The sequence below is a fragment of the Cebus imitator genome, unplaced genomic scaffold (assembly GCF_001604975.1).
Source record: "Cebus imitator isolate Cc_AM_T3 unplaced genomic scaffold, Cebus_imitator-1.0 Scaffold21, whole genome shotgun sequence".
NCBI lineage: Eukaryota > Metazoa > Chordata > Mammalia > Primates > Cebidae > Cebus > Cebus imitator.
This window is the reverse complement of record NW_016107336.1, coordinates 2,493,573-2,510,060: the sequence shown is the minus strand read 5'-3', so window position 1 is coordinate 2,510,060 and position 16,488 is coordinate 2,493,573. Positions and strand designations below refer to the sequence as shown.

The 16,488-nt window shown below is 48.8% G+C and overlaps 2 protein-coding genes across 8 annotated transcripts in view; one reads left to right on the top strand and one right to left on the bottom strand.

Moving 5' to 3' along the window:
• Window positions 1-9,092, top strand: part of DTNBP1 (dystrobrevin binding protein 1) — a 142,530-nt gene extending 133,438 nt beyond the window's left edge. For all 3 annotated transcript variants that reach the window (XM_037736011.1, XM_017521317.2, XM_037736010.1), the window contains 2 exons: window positions 7,396-7,539; window positions 8,695-9,092. In XM_037736011.1, coding sequence (XP_037591939.1) covers window positions 7,396-7,539; window positions 8,695-8,939 — 389 coding nt within the window. In that variant the 3' untranslated portion in view covers window positions 8,940-9,092. The remainder of the gene's footprint in view (window positions 1-7,395; window positions 7,540-8,694) is intronic.
• Window positions 9,093-9,758: 666 nt separating this feature from the next.
• JARID2 (jumonji and AT-rich interaction domain containing 2) overlaps window positions 9,759-16,488 on the bottom strand; it is a 281,140-nt gene continuing 274,410 nt past the window's right edge. For all 5 annotated transcript variants that reach the window (XM_017521293.2, XM_017521306.1, XM_017521305.2 and 2 more), the window contains 2 exons: window positions 14,528-14,635; window positions 9,759-11,741 (listed from right to left, as the gene is read on the bottom strand). In XM_017521293.2, the coding sequence (XP_017376782.1) occupies window positions 11,559-11,741; window positions 14,528-14,635 (291 nt within the window). In that variant the 3' untranslated portion in view covers window positions 9,759-11,558. The remainder of the gene's footprint in view (window positions 11,742-14,527; window positions 14,636-16,488) is intronic.

Here is a 16,488-nt window from a genome sequence, read left to right as displayed (position 1 = left end):
AAAAGAATTCCAGACACTGGACCCTTTCCTTTGGAGAACTCAGTGACTCAGAGGTGCAGTAGTGCCAGGAGTTTACATTTTCCCTCCAGCCTACACCACACAGGCAGGACCAGCCTGAGTGCAGAACCCAGTGCAGCATGGCTGCCTCGCCAGTCACCCTAGCCAGCATGGAGACTGTCCAAACCTTCCCCCATCTTCCTGCCCTCCCATCCTCCTGAACATGTCATTACCTCCTGGACACCTCCCTCACCCCCAAATCCCAGCCTTCATCCTTTACCAGGCCTGCCTGGCCCTGGCCTTTGTTCTGTCCTGCCTCCAACCACAAACCCCCAGGAGTGTTTCTTGTCACCCAGTCCTGTGTCCCCTCCCAGGAGAGGTTAAAGAAATCCAAGAATGAGGAAGAAAAATAATGTTGAGAAAAACAGATTAATAGCAGTACCTGAAGACCTCAGAGTGTACTGGAGGGCGCAGTCAGTCCGTTGTGTGGATGATGCTTGTTTACTTTCCAGTGCATAGTATAGATTTGAAGCTTGACAGCGTTGTCTCTAGGGTCAGCCTTCTTCATTCTTATACCCCCCGAACCTGCGTCCATCCTCTGAGTGTACAGGCAGGATTCTGGTACTTCCGTGTTTGCTCCAAGTTGTAGAGTGGCCTTCCATGGCTCCTTTGGGAGGAAGAAGAGAGTCTGCTCCAGGGATTTTTATCCTGTTATGGGAAGAAGCGGAGAAGGGCACTGTCTTACCCTGGGCTGCCAAAACAAAACACTATGGACTGGGTGACTTCAACAGCAGACGTTTATTTTCCCTCAGTTCTGGAGGCCTTAGATCCAAGATCAGGGTGCCAGTGTGATCAGCTTCTGGTGAGGGATCTCTTCCTGGCTTACAGACGGCCCCCTTCTCCCTGTGTGTATGTGCACTTGGCCAGCAGTAGGGTGGAGCTCTCTGCTATCTCTTGGTATTAGGGCTAATCTCAACCACAGGGGCCATGTCCACATGACCTCATCTAACTTAATTACCTCCCAAAGTCCCCAACTCCAAATATCCTCATAGTGGATATGAGGGGGTTAGGGCTTCAACATACAAATTTTGGAGGGACACATTCAGTCCATACAGATATACCCTGGCCGACCCACAGATTTGAACATAATGACATTCTGCACCAATGTTTTATGTCATAGAAGAGGTGCAGTGATGATGGGACAGTCATAGAAACTCTGATAGCTAAACAATTTAATTCTGTCTTCCTTCAGTTTAGCACTTGTTGGTGAGCACAGAGAAATGAAAGTGCCTCCAAGAAGCTCCCATGATAGGGAGAGCCACGGCACACACCCACGAGGACGATGTTGTGGTAGAAGCGTGGCAGGCTTGGAGGAGCTGCTCTGTGGACGGGCGTGCCCTGCAGTTCCTCCACAGCTAGCAAGGCACCGGGCTGCCAGAGAGAATGTGTCTAGCAGATTCCTGCTGGACAGAGTGCAAGGAAATATTAAGGGCTTAAATTTGTGGTTTTGAGTATCTCAAAGATTAAGTTCCAAGAAAATGTTGGGCTCATTTTTTAAGGTAAAAAATGAAGTCAGGGACATGTTGCCAATATATGGTTTTGAAAGCTTTGAAGAAGAAAATTGGAGGCCCTGGTCTTTTTAGCCTTCTGTTCATCTAGAGCTGAGGCACAGCCACAAATGGGAATCAGGCATCTCATTGCACGGCTGTGCGGAGCCGGCTCAGACTTCCCAGCCTGACGAGCCACAGCGCCTTTCTTAGGGAGGAATCTTCGTCTCCAAGGATTAGTATTAATTTAGGAGAATCAATCAAAATTTTAAAACCTCTACAGCGAACATGGTGTTTTGGCCCATTCCATTAAATCAGAAATAGCAGTTGGAATTTCACTTTCAGAAGGATCATTTGCTAATTAAGATGAGCCCATGGAAAGTGTTAACCAGAGAATCATCAGAGGAAGGGGTGAAGGCACGTCTCTGCCCACTTGGATGGTGCTGAGGCCTGATGGCCCCCCAAGCACAGAGCCTCTCAGGCTTGAGGACTGAAGGCGGTGCTGGGAGGGCTGGGCAGCAGAGGGGGCCTGGGCCCTACCACATTCTCCGCAGAGCTCTCCCTGCTGTTAGGACATAATTAGGTTTGATCTTCTGCCTGACATGACTGCCATTTCCTTAGAAAAGCATTTTTATTGCTTTCACTTTATTGCTGAGTGTGAGGGTATCCTGCCGATGCAGTTACTTATTAATAGATCACCTCAGAGATGTCCTGGTCTGTGCCTGGGGTTTCTGGTTCTGTATTCCCATGGACTTCAGGCTCCTGTGTCTCTGAACCAGTAATTCAGCAAAGTGGAATCCTATGGAGCCAGGGGTGCCCCTGCTTCCAGAGGGATTGACTCAGCTCTGGGGTGCTCCAGAGTGGACCCAGTACCCTGGGAAGAGAGTGGGGTTTGTGGCTAGTGACAAAATTACAATAAAGTTAGAATTAACAGGCAAAAGCGCACCTAAGTGCATATGATTTTGAGAATCATCCATACTGATACACTCAGCTCTAATTTGATTTCTGTTTTTAAGTATTTATTTCCATTGAACAAATATATTCATTGTTGTATTGATGGGTGTTTGTTTCCAGTTTTCATATTAAATAAAAACAATGCTGGCATGGACTTTTTTTTTTTCACTCTGTCGCCCAGGCTGGAGTGCAGTGATGCGATCTCAGCTCACTGCAACCTCCTGCCTCCCGGGTTCAAGCGATTTTTCTACCTCAGCCTCCTGAGTAGCTGGGACTACAGGCACCCGCCATGCCTGGCTAATTTTTGTATTCTTTCTTTTAGTAGAGATGGGGTTTCACTGACAGGTTTGGCCAGGCTGGTCTCAAACTTCTGATCTCATAATCAGCCCGCCTCCCAAAGTGTTGGGATTACAGGCGTGAGCCAGCACACCAAGCCGGACTCTTTTTTTTTTTTTTTTTTTTTTTCTTCCTTGAGACAGGGTCTCACTCGATTGCCCAGGCTGGAGACAGCAGTGGTGTGATCATAGCTCACTGCAGGCTGGCACTCCTGGGCTCGTGGTCCTCCTACCTCAGACTCCTGAGTAGCTGGGACTACAGGTGTGCACCAACATGCCTAATTTTTTAGAGAGATAGGGTCACACTGTGTGGCCCAGGCTGGTTACAAACTCCTGAGCTCAAGTTATCTTCCCACCTGGGCCTCCCAAATTGCTGGGATTACAGGTTCGAGCCACCACACCCGGCCTTGGATATTCTTATGATTTGTCTCTCTGTACACATGCATGAGAGGTGCTTGAAGACCAGCTATTCTCAGACTTGAGCAGCTTCACAGTCCCCTGGAGGGCTGTTCAGACATGGATTCCTGGGCCCACCGCAGGGATTCTGACTGTGCAGGTCTGGGGTGGGCCCTGAGCATTTGCATCATAAACAAGTTCCCAGGTGATGCTGAGAGGGACCACACTTGGAGAACCATTTCTTTAGGGTATATAAGTAAGAGAAGAATTACTGGTCAAAATGGTGTGGCTTTCACTTCACTAGATTCTGTCAAATTTCTTGCCAAAACATTTGCACCAGTTTAGTCTCCCCTGCCACGTATGCATGTTCTGATTACATCTTTGTCAGCACTTGGTACTGTCAGATTTATTAAATTTTTGCTAATCTGTTGGAATGAAGCAACACCTTTGGCAGTTTCTGTATATTCGGGTGTCTTCAAGGCCCTCTTTTTGGCTCCATTCTTCTACCGCCTACCTCCGAGCCAAAACCATACTGTTATATACTTACTCATCAAGTACTGCTGCTCAGCTGGGGACAGTTTTGCCCAGAGGGGACATTTGGCAATATCTGGAGACCATTTTGCTTGTCGTGCCTGGGGTGAGGGTGTGCTGCTGGCCTCTAGTGGGCAGAAGCCAGGGATGCAGGTAAACATCCCACCTCCCCAGGACAACCCCCAGCCAAGAACGATCTGGTGCAGTGTCAGCAGTGCTGGGGCGGAGAAAATGTTTTCTAGTGAGTCTGCTGGAGCCATTCCCAACCTGCCCTGCACATCTTCATAGTTGTCATGACTGTTCTGGGGTCTTGTCCTTTGGTATAAATGTCAGTTTGACCGGAATTGCAGTAAGTTGCTATACGGACACACACTGGGCCTTTTAGTGGTATTCGTTTTCTGCAGGCACGCACCTCTCATATTCCTGAGTGCTTGGTAGAACTTGCCTCTGATGCTCTCTCAGACCAGTGACTGACTTCTCTGTTTGAAGAGCTACCAATTCTTTTTTCTGATGATTGAGATTTACTATTTCTTGTTAATTTTGGCAAGTTTTTCATGGGATTATCTTTAGTTGTCAAATTTGTTAGCAAAGTGTTGCCCAAAGTGCGCTCTTCCCTCATAGCTTTGTTCCTGGTTGGGTTTGCTTTACGATTGTTGTTAATGTTAATGTGCCCTCTGTTCCTTTTGTCTCTATTTATGATGAGTCTTACCTAGAAATAACCATTTTTAAGCAGTTTTCCCCTAAAGAATTATCTTTTTTGTTCTTTGTACTGTTTCATTGACTTCTCTTCAGTTTTGCTTTCTTTGGGCATTTGTTTTTTCTAATCCAAGTTGAATATTCAGGCTTGATTTTCAGCGTTTCTCTCTAGTAAGGCATTCAAAGCTATGAATTTCTTGCAGGGGTACCCCTTTAGCTGAATTCTGCAAATTTTGATATTAGTAATTTCTGGGTAAATTTTATCATTAGCATTCATATTTGATTTGTGAACTATTTATAAGTGTTTTAAAATATAGATATGTGAAAGTTTTCCTAGCAGTTACCGATTTCTAACTAAATTTCATTGTGATTAGAGAATGGCATCTCGATTTACTAATTTTGGGACTGCTGATGTCAGTCATCAGATAGGTATAGTAATATGCCTCCAAGACTATGGATGTTATGTTTTCAGTCAGTCTGCCATTTTTTACTTTAAAAACATAACCAAAAATAGAAATTTGGGACTCTCTTCCTGGTGAATTCAAGCATTTGTAAGTCATTAAGTACCAGTCTTTCTCCCAATATTACTTTTGTTTCCTATTAAAATCTATTTTGATATTAATAGAGCTGTAATCTGCTTTGTTTGCTCATTATGTATTTCCATTTGTTAAGACAAATGTTAATGTTTCCGTGTCTCCATATCTGTCTCCTGTAAACAGAAGGTAGCTGCATTTTATCATTGTATTTCAGTCATATCATCTCATAAGTGGCAGGTTTGGCTCAGTGACGTTTACTGTGATCACTGACACACCCATTACCATCTTATTTGGTGGTGTAGAACTTTCCTGAAAGCTTTTCCTATGCTTAGTTCAGCTTTTTCTCTCCTAAGTTATACTCCTGCCCTTTTCATGATGCACAGACAGAAACTTTCAAAACTGAGGTCAAAGCAAAAGCCAAAATCTAAAAGACAGAAAGACCTTGGCAAAAGACCGCCATAGGTCACAAGGGAAACAGCCCTCAGAAGACTGCTCCCAAAAAGAACAGGCCTGACCAGTCAGCCCAGAAGATCAAGGCCAGGGAACTGGTGTCCCTGTGTGGCTGAGGTCAACCCCTGGCCAAGTCTGAGGCCGAGCAGGCTGGTTCAGGTGGCTGCAATGCTGCTGCCAAGCATGGGACCATCTAAACCCTGATGCTTCTGCCCCAACCACAATTAGGAGTTACTCTTACCTCTCATTGGAGCGCTGAACCTTCATCATTTTGTGAGCCTGAAGATAGTGAAACTCACCTTCCTCCCAGATGAAGCTGCGATCTCACGTAGCTGCGCTCCGGGCACCCTCCTCTCCCGCCCTTGTGTCTTTGTTCAGGAGGGTAATTTGGCCCCAGTGACTCCTGGTTATGACCGCTGAAGTCCAGGTTTGACCTTCACGCACACACTCACAGTTCTCTTTGCTTAACATGCTTTCTTGCACTCCGACCTTCCTTCTCTGTGCCTCTAGCAAAAGCAGGTTCACGATGTTGTTTCTTCTTGGTCTGCGCTTCTATCTTCTCCTGGATCTTAAATGATATCTAATGTTACACCATTTTAGAGATGACATTCCTCTCTCCTCTTTGAACTTATTCCACAGTCTTCTGGCTTTTATTACTGTTGTTCAGAAGTTGCCTGTCATCCTAATTATTTCCTTCTCTTTCTTAACCTGCCCTCTCTCTCTGGCTGCCTTTTAGAGAGCCTTTGGTCTTTGATGTTCTTCAACTTCAAAGCAATTGAGGTAGGTGAGGATTGCTTTGATCTTGCTTGGAATGTTTTGCTTTTTAAATCTGGGTCCTGAGGTCTTTCATCGATTTGGGGAAATCATCAGCTTCTTTGAATTGAGTTCTCTCACATTGAAACGTGACCAGATGCTGCGCTCCTGCATCTCCCATGCCTCTTAGGCTAGGCGCTCTCAGATTGTTTTTCTATGCTGCATTGTGGCGGACTTACTCAGTCTGCCTTCTAGTTTATTTTTCTATTGGGCTGTGACTGTGCCCCAGGTTTTAGATCTCTGTCTCTTCGTCTGTCCTTATTTTTGACACCTTTTTTGACTACATTTTTTCTGTGACTGCAGTATGTGAACAGCCATCTCGAGTATTTCTGCTGCTCTTCACTCAGTGACTAATTTCACGTGTGTTGCAAATGCCAGATTGGGTTGGGACTGACTTTGTATTAAAGGTTAAGAGAGGGTCCTTCCAGAAACAATTTGCATTTGTTTCTGCCAGGCATCCCCATTGCTAGGATAACTTCTGTGGCTTGCGGTTTCCTGGACGACAGAGGTAGTTTACCTGTGAGTGAAGACCTGTGGGGGTCCGTTGTTCAGTGCCTGTGCTGAGGCTGACTAGGCGTGAGCTGTTTCTTGTGGTCGTCTGTTGGCGAGCTGGCTATTTTCTCCTAGTCTGTGTTCCACTGCAGGGAGCTCATGCAGCTTACAGATGTTTAACCCCTTCTGCCATTAGGCCTGAGAAATGTTCCAAGGCAGTGGAAAGTCCACTTGCAATTAGAGGACTGTGCCTGCCTGAAAGGTTCAGGGACCTGTAGGCCGGAAGCAGAGCCGCGGCTGGCAGGGAAGTCGGTTGCTAACTTGCTGCAGGAATGTTGGCCTCTGAGACGGGCCAAGTGTCCTACTCCAAACAGCCAGGAATCGCTTATTGCAGAGACTGGTCTGTCTGTAGCACTCCGAAGGGCTGGGGATGTGCAGATTAACTGCTAAGGAAAGCGCAAAAGGTAATCATGGTGCCAAGGGTGATTGAGGATGCGTTTAAAGTACCAGACTGGCATGTGTCATCTACTGATACGTTGCTTCAAATTCCATTTTGAATGGAAAATGCAATGCAGTTAGCCTAATGCTAATGGAAGTTCCCCTTTTAAAGACAAAGTGTCCTTTCTCATGTTGCTCGTCTATTTGCAGAGCCCATAGGCAGCATGTCGTCCATGGAAGTGAACGTGGACATGCTGGAGCAGATGGACCTCATGGACATCTCCGACCAGGAGGCCCTGGACGTCTTCCTGAACTCGGGTGGAGAAGATAACACTGTGCTGTCCCCCGCCTTAGGTAGGAGTTGACAAACTTGCATAACTGACCAGGGCTTGATCAATACATGTGAATCATCGGCCAGCCACTTACGCACAACCTCTAAGCTTACAGCCAGCTCCTGGCCCCCCGGCTCCTGTGTGGCAGCTGCAACAGTGGTGGTTCTGTCATGAATTTTCCCAAAGATTTGACCTGCTCTACTCCGGTAACTTTGGTAAACAGAGCTTTTTTGTTTTCCCTCCTTTACCACCCAGAAGTCCATTTGAGTCTGTTGCTTACGGTTAAGGACCGGAGTTTGCAGGGAGGTGTGGACTCACACGAAACTCTTCCCCTTTGCGTGGCAGGTGTTTAGGGGCACGTCCACTTTGGGCAAAGCCATGGTGTGTGTCCAGTTCTTGGCTTGTGTTTTAAAACTCAGTTCCTTTCATTCCCTCTCAGTTTTTTCACATTCATATAGCAAGTATTTACCCAGGTGCCATATCTGTACCTGGGCTCGGTGCGTTTTAAATTTCTGACTAGTTCTTCTGGCCAGGTCAAGGCAAAGCTCCCAGCAGCACCTTAGCCATCTCTAGAAGCTTATACTATTACCACGGTCTCGCTTCCTCTAAACTTCCCACCCCCTTCTCCTGGCAGTCTGTCAGAACTGTGTCATCCCAGGAAAGAGAAGGGGTTTGGGTGCATTTGGCCCCAGCCTGAGAAGGCCAGAATACTGGAAACCAGAATGAACCCTCACCTGGAGACAAGGAAACATTTAGAATTTGCATATAGAATTTGATTCCTTGAAGAGCCTATTTAGTTCCATAAAACTGGAGAACTGCCCAAAGGTCAATAATTCTGACTTGCTCAGCAGTGGCTTCTCTCTATATATTACTGAAAAGGGAAAAAAGAAATCAGTCTACATCATCAGGGTTACGGGACTGCTCCTAAAGATGCGCGTTACCATAGTCTTGATCTTTGTCACGGTGGCTGACTCATCAGGAGACAGAAGGGTCGCCCTGCAGCCACTTCGCATCACTCAGGGCAGCGTCTTCCAGGGCAGTTCCCTAGTTCTGCAGGCCCCGGGTCCCTAACCCACACACCCCTTTCCTGATGGGCACATTCCACAACTACTGGCAGCAATTCTAAATCGCAAACATTTTTATGACAGGGCTTGTTCTTCCCCGTGTTGTTTTGCAGGGCCTGATTCCAGTGCCTGTCAGAATGACATTACCCTCCAGGTTCCAAATCCCTCAGAATTACGAGCCAAGCCACCTTCCTCGTCCTCCACCTGCATCGACACGGCTGCCCAGGACATCAGTGAGGGTGGGGAGTCCCCTGTTGTTCAGTCTGATGAGGAGGAAGTTCAGGTGGACACTGCCCTGGCCACATCACACACCGACAGAGAGGCCGCTACGGATGGTAGTGACGACAGCGACTCTTAAACTGGGACATGGAATCCAGTTTTGGCTGTGTGCGGAATTCCACCTGGAAAGCCAGGTTGTTTCTAGAGGGTCTTGATTTTTACATAATTGCCAATAATATGTGAGAAACTGAAAGAACAGCAAACAATAAAGGTGAGGACATCAAACAGTAAATAGAGCTAGTTTGTACACAAAGGTTTCTAAAAACAGGCATCCTTAAGGCCACTGTAATGGGGCAGGTCACTGGGGGCTGCCCCAGGAGGTGCCATGGGGGCAGGGCCTGGGCCAGGCTGTGGAGACTCCACAGGGCTCACTTCTGCGTGAAGCAGGGAACAGCCATTTCAGAGGGGGTTTTCTTTTGATCAAGTACAACAGCCAACCAGTCCAAACCCTACTGTCATACCCCGGTGCCCAAAAGAACAGAAGCAAGCCCAGAGCAATCCTCCATGCTCTCTCTCCTGAAAAGAAACTGGTCCCCTGGCGATGTGTTTCCTCCATCACTCCTCCAGCCCAACAGGAGAGATGACAGATGCCCCATCGAGATGAGGGGGGCTGCCTGCAGCCATTACACCCACAACGCACCCAGCGTCATCTCATCATGGAAGCTCAGCAGGGGTGCCACGCTCAATGGGAGATGAGGGGAGATGGCCACAGCCCGTGACCAGCTCTGGCCCAGCCGCCTGGGCCACATGGAAACCATTAGGTTCTGCTGAAAGGGGACCCCAGCAGCAGGTGGGAGCTGGCGGGGCAGGACCGCAGCATGAGGGATCCTCTGCCCCCTGCCCATGGATGAGAAAAGAGAGCTCATTCCATTCAGTCATCTTCAAGACAGACAAATGTCCAAAAACTTTGATTTTATTATTAAACCTTGTAGTACAAACCTGAAAAGTAAACAAAAAACTCGCAATAAACCACATGAAGTCTCCCTCCCAAGGGAGGGTGCAGAGCAGCGCTAATAAATTAAATGTCAAACTGTAAGCCATAGGCAGAAGTTTACTGTCAAAAAGAGGGAAAGTACACAGCAAGGCCATAGAAACCGGACAACCACATTGGAAAACACTTGACTCTGTTTCTGTAATTGTTAAATATTCCAAAACAGTTCAGTCTTCTGCAACAACAACCAACAAAGTGGATCATAGGACGCTCCTGGCAGTCACCACTGGCAAGCTCAGTGCAACATGGGTAGCTACGGGATTGATGAATCCAATTATGAAACAAAGAACAGCTTGTGAAAACAGTTTCCCTTTTTTATTCCACACATACTGTACACACAACCGGAGAAGGGCAACAGCTACTCCATTATTATTTTGTTGTTGTTGTTCAGTGATGTAAGCAGCACTTATAAATGTTACAAGAAAAACCCTGTAAGCATCCACTCCAACCGATGAAGAAACTGAAATGTAAGGCTTTTCTTCATCTTGTCTTCTCACCCCCCTCCCCACCCCCCACCGAGAAAAAGGCTCAAGTATTTAAAACAATTTACAGGCGTATGTACAAAAGGGATGGGATTTTTTTTTTCTTTTTTTCCTTTTTGTTACAACATGAAGAGAAAAAATAGACAAGATGAGCGCAAATGCATTTTCACATTCAAAAAGAACTGCAGGCCTCCTAGTGGCTCTCTATAGGTGATCATAAAGGAAACAAATTTAAAAAGAAAGATTAATGCTGACTTGTGAAGGTGTCAAACAAGAAGCGGTGAGATGGCGATGGAATGTTAGAAGATTGCACGTCGATGACCAAGAAGCACTTACGGCTTCCATCACTTTTTTTTTTTTTTTTTTTTTTTTTTTTAAATATCTTAAGGATGCTATTGAAGGGTTTTTTGATAAAGTAGCCAACAGCACCAAAAAATAACAGAATGGATTTCCTAATGAAATCAGGCACAGGTCTCCCTCACGTGACCCCTCCAAGGCAGGCAGTCTCTTCCGTCTTCCTCGCTGGCATTCCTTCCTTCCTTCCTTGAACAGATGCATAGTGATGTGCTGGTGGAGAGCCCACTCGCTCCCGGCTCCTCGTTCCGCCTGTGGTCAGGAAACAACGTCCGCCTTCAGCTGCCACAACCGCCCAGAGAAACAAAACGGGGGTGCCCCGGCTTCCCAGATCACAAGCTCATCTGGCCACGGCAGACAACGACAGCCAAAGCAAAGCCATTTCTTTTCAAGTTTTGTGTGTGTGTGTGTGTTTGTGTGCGTGCGTGTGTGCGTGTGTCTCCTATCCCTTCTAAAAAATCTGCTCACATGACTGATGGTTTTTAAATTTGTTCTCCAAACTTCACCCTCTTCAAAAATGGGTTAAAAAGCCTTTTATTCCCCCCAACAGTTAAAAAAAAAAAAAAAAAAAAATCAAAACAAAAAGGCTTTTTGTCAGCCAGGGGCAATACAAATTAATACAGCCCCTCAAGGATTTTTAAAACAGTGACTATACGGCAGCTTCCAAAATCTGACTGCAGTATCTAGGTTTTCTAAGTACAAAAAAAAGTTCAACAGTTTAATGCTAAAACAAAATTAGTTCTCTAAAACCAGAAGAAAATCTTCTTTAGAGCTAGTGCAAAGACAGCTTGAATCCTACAGCAAGTACTCCAAACTAGAATATAATAATTACAAAAAAATATATATAAATCGACCACGGGCGTTGGCATCTTCATGATGAGCTTGAAGCACTTTTGGATGAACCGGAGGCTGACAGCCGGGAGGGGGGCACGTCCACTGTGGCTCTCTTGCGGGGGCCTCTTTTTGGTGTGGGTTTACTGAGACAGTTCTCAATGCTGCCGTTTTTACCAGACACTTTGCCGCAGATCTGATTGACCAGACTGATAATCTGTTCCTGTTTGGGGTGAAAGGAAGACACAGAATTAATAACAAGAGCTCTGTCCCCAAGAGCCATGCAGGGGCAGGTCTAGGGCAGAGATCAGCGGACAGGGGTCCCTCCACCATGCCAACTAACAGCTTTTAAAATGCCCCAAAGAGGCTCAGAGGCAGTGCGTCTCCCTTTCCCAGCTCCGCCAGATGCCACATTGCATGCCCGGCCCTTTCATCATCACCAGCACCCGGTTCCACCATGGTTTCCCAGGGGGGCTAACCAGCTCAGAAGGGCAAGGCTGGCAGGGAAGCACTCAGCAAAGAGACCGCCAGGGGCTTTGTTGCGTCCTTGATGGTGACACAAATACCCAAGCTGCTTGACTCACTTTAACTACCAGCCACTTAACCTGCTCATGCAAATAAATGCAAACACTTGTCACCTATACATATTTCTATTACTTCCTCTTCTGTTATCTGCAGCAAACAAAACAGCATCCCTGTAATTCACCCAAGAGAATCATTTATCTGTCGGCACCAAAACTATGTGTGTAACTTTCACACAGTACATCCTGTCATCATCCCATTTTTTAAAAGAACCATGGGCGGGAGTAGCAAACGTGCATCTCACGAGCATCTCTCTGCGCCAGGGGTGTCTGGGAACCACACTGAGCCCAGCAGAGGAGGAAGCCAGCCATGGAAAGAAACGTCTGAGGGCATGATCTCCAGCTCTCTGGAAAGCCCCTGAGATGATGAGGGTGGAGAACAGTGACAGCTGGCTCCCATCACACAGAAGTTAAAGGTGCCCTCGGAAGGGGTGGGCCACGTATCTAATAACACAATAGCTGTGACCGTGACCGCTTGAGGGACTGATGATAAACATTGATAACGGATAAGTGGATGAGCTGCCTTAAATCCCACTTAGAGGGCTACAGCTACCTGACCATGAGGAGGAGCCGGGTGTGCAGGGGTGTGCGGTTACAGGAGGGCAGCATTCCCTCCTCTGTGTGTGCCCCACTAGGTGGACAGCACCTGTCCCAGACCAGCACCCTCACAGCAGGCTTGGCAGCGACCGCCCAACACCCCACTCACTGGACCCTGCTCAGCCAGCCTGCAAGGGCAAGGAGCACAAATGGCGCCAAACTCCACAGGGAGCCTCACCGTCCATGAGAACACAAGCCATGAACTCAGGGATTTGCAATCTAGGTGTGCTCCCCGGACCAACCCCACAAAGGGGGTTGTTTAAAGCAGACTGTCCCACGTCAGCAGGCATGGACCTGGGCGATTTGTGTGCTGGGCACACTGGGAGGATGAGAACAAGATTTTGCAACGGACTCTGCAAGTAATGAGCCGGGCGTGGTGGCTCATGCCTGTAATCCCGGCACTTTGGGAGGCTGAGGTGGGTGGATCACAAGGTCAGGAGTTCGAGACCAGCCTGACCAACATGGTGAAACCCCGTCTCTACTAAAAATACAAAAATTAGCTGGGTGCGTAGTGGCGGGTGCCTATAATCCCAGATACTTGGGAGGCTAAGGCAGGAGAATTCCTTTAACCTGGGAGATGGAGGTTGCAGTGAGCTGAGATTGTACCATTAGACTCCAGCCTGGGCAAAAAAGCAAGACTCTGTCTCAAAACAAACAAACAAAAAAAACAATGTACAACTCAACTCCACAGGGGACACAGGCACAGACTCACTCATTGCGCTATGCCAGCCGCTGCAAGTCCGCACCTTCTAAATGCCTTTGCTCTTCATCAAAACCAACCACTGGGTCTCAGACAGTCCCTGCATGCCATTCTATTCCCAGGATTCTGGTCACGTCAAGACATCTGGCTACAGAAACAGGCTGCCGGTGAAAAGCACAACCCTTTCCAGGCAGCCGGAGGAAGCCTCCCCGTGCCAATGCCTACGCCCAGCAAGGTGCCAGAGCCATGCTCAGCCACTGCGAAGGCTGTGCCTGGACATTTGCTGTTGAGGTGAAGGAAGGACGGCAAGGTGCTTATCGCCTTCCCCCAGCATGCATGATCTTTAAAAAAAAAAAAACAGATGCAAAGAGCTCTTCTTCGATCTCTCCAGTCGTTTAGCTAAAGGCTTATCAAGTGAGACCCACCATGTGGCCCCACCGCCTGGGCCTCCAGACACACCAGGCCCTGCACAGTCATACCAGCAGCAACTGCCCCACTCAGTTGCCTCAAATGTGCCATGACCACAATGTGGCGACCTTCCTCATAACCAGCCTCATCAGAGTCCATGGGAAGCACACGTGGGGAACGAGGGCCGAGCAGGCGAGAGGCGCTGCTGCCACGACTTCCACCGCTCAGGGCGGCCCCCAGCTGCACAGGCTGTGCATCATTATAGCCTCTCTCTCCAGAAGACAGCGAGGCCTGCAGGAAGACACTGGGATTTCACATCATGGGGCCCACCTGCCCCATCGTCCGCAGACACTTCCAGCTGTCCCAGCCTGGCAGGGCTGCTGGCGGCAAGTGGAGATTCCACTGCCGACCATCCCACCGTGCCTGAGACAGGTGACCACGAAAAAGGGTCTGACTAGACCACCGTGGTGGGGCCCGTGGGAAAGCCAGGGGACTGCTGCAGGAAGAGCCTCAGTCCTGCTTAGAGCCCACCTCTGAAATCCAAATGCACAGTGTATGGGCTGTACGGGAACCCCGCTCCCCTCGGGATCCTACCGTGAGGCCTACATGGGTTTTCAGCCTGAGAACAGGGCGCCTGAGGCCTGAAGAGCCCTGGTTATCTACCAGGCACAGAACTGCCATGCAGGCTGCCCCTCACCCCCACCCCCAAGAGCAGGGACTGACCTCGTCGTAGCGGTACATGAGCTTCAGCCCGCGGCAGGACTTCTGCTTCTCCACGTGACGCAGAGCACACTCCAGACAGAACACGACGTTTTCGTTCTCTTGTACCACCTGCAAGGAGGAGCAGCACGCCAGGTCACAAGGAAGCTCCACAGCGCCCGAAGAGGGTAAGGCCGGAGCACACCCGGCCAGGCAGCGCCCCCAGTCACCGCCCTGGCCAGAGCAGCACCAGCATCCACCACCCGGACCGAGGGCTTCGAGGACTAGCAACACAGGAAATGGACTAAAACCAAAACTGACCAACCACCCAAAGCATGATCCTCAACTAGGAAGCTGAGCCACTGACCACCTCCCAGTCAGACCTCTGGGTGGTCCTCAAGGCCCCTGGAGTTTCCTGGGAGAGGTCCGGTCACCACCAGGCTGGTAAAGGTGCGTGAAGACAGTGGTGCATTCGTATTTCTAATCTCTTAAGGTCTGAGGGCTCCTGAGAGTCTGTGTTGGACACTACCCTAGTGCTGGCATACATGTGGAACGTGGAGGACTCGACGTGGGCAGCCATGCGGGGAACACCCTGGACTTTCCAGCAGCAAAACTGCTCTCATGGTGTCCATGAGTCCACAGAGCTCACAGTCAGCAGAGCTAGGGGCAACCAACACCACCACGCAAAGTCCCCCGAAACTCTCAATGTCACAGATTCCCGACCTCTTCGACTCGAACGAGCTTACCCACCGGCACCAGCCTCCCTGGGCGGGCTGCCCACAAAGCCCGCAGCTGTCCGGCCAGTGTGTGTCCTGCTGCCCGACGCCACAGGGAGTGCTGGGAAGGAGACCCTCACTGGGGCCCTGTCTAGGGCTGAGAGGGGCCAGCTGAGGGGAAACAGCTGCGGGTTTCTGTGGGAGGTGCCCATACCTGACACTGACTCCCAGGCCTATTCTAATCAGAGATTGAAAATAAGGAAAAACTCTAATAATCAAGGTGCAAGCGGGTCCTCAGCCTTGCTCAGAAAGCGTAAGGGGAAGGATCTAGGTTTTCCTCTGCAGTGTTTCTAAGCAAGGAACAGGAAACAAGTTCCTTGGGACTCATATGACACCTACTGACAGAAACAAGACCCTGGAAAGACACTTGGGGCCCAGGACAGGAAGGACAGGAAACAGCAAACTGAAATGCACAAATGTATTGTAATCTGAGCAATACACATTATAAACCTAAGTAAAACCCCAATTTTCACCTATGGATTTCGAATTTTTTTAATTAAATAGGTTGTCAGTGTGTCACCCAGGCTGACGTGCAGCAGTGCTATCATGGCTCACTGCAGCCTTGGGCTTCTGGGCTCAAGTGATCCTCCCGCCACCACACCCAGTTGATTTTTTGTCTTTTTTTGTAGAGACTGAGTGTCACTGTGTCACCCGGGCTGGTCTCGCACTCCTGGTCTCAAGTGATCTGCCAGAAGCACTGGGACTGACCTACCATGCCCAGCCTCACAACATATTCTTTTTAATATAACTTTCAGGCCCACAGGAAACGCTAGATGACATCTCTAAGTTTCTGAAAGACAGCGTGAACATGAGGCCACCTAGTGCCAGCTCACATGGACAGACCAGCTTCACCCACAGGTGTGACTGCCATAAAACCCCCATACGTGTGAATAAGGGGTAGAATGTTTGAGGAAGGGGATGGACAGCTGTGTGTGGCGGCTCACGCCTATAATCCTGGGCACTGGGAGGCTGAAGTAGGCGGACCACAGGAGCCCAGGAGTCCACACCAGCCTAGGAAACATAGCGAAACACCCATCTCTACCAAAAATAAAGGAAGCCGGGCGTGGTGGCACACCTACTGTCCCAGCTCCTCAGGAGATGGAGGTGGGAAGATGACGTAAGCCCAAGAGGTTGAGGCGACAGTGAGACGGGGTCACACACTGCACTCCAGCCTGGGCCACAGAGCGACAGTGAGACGGGGTCACACAC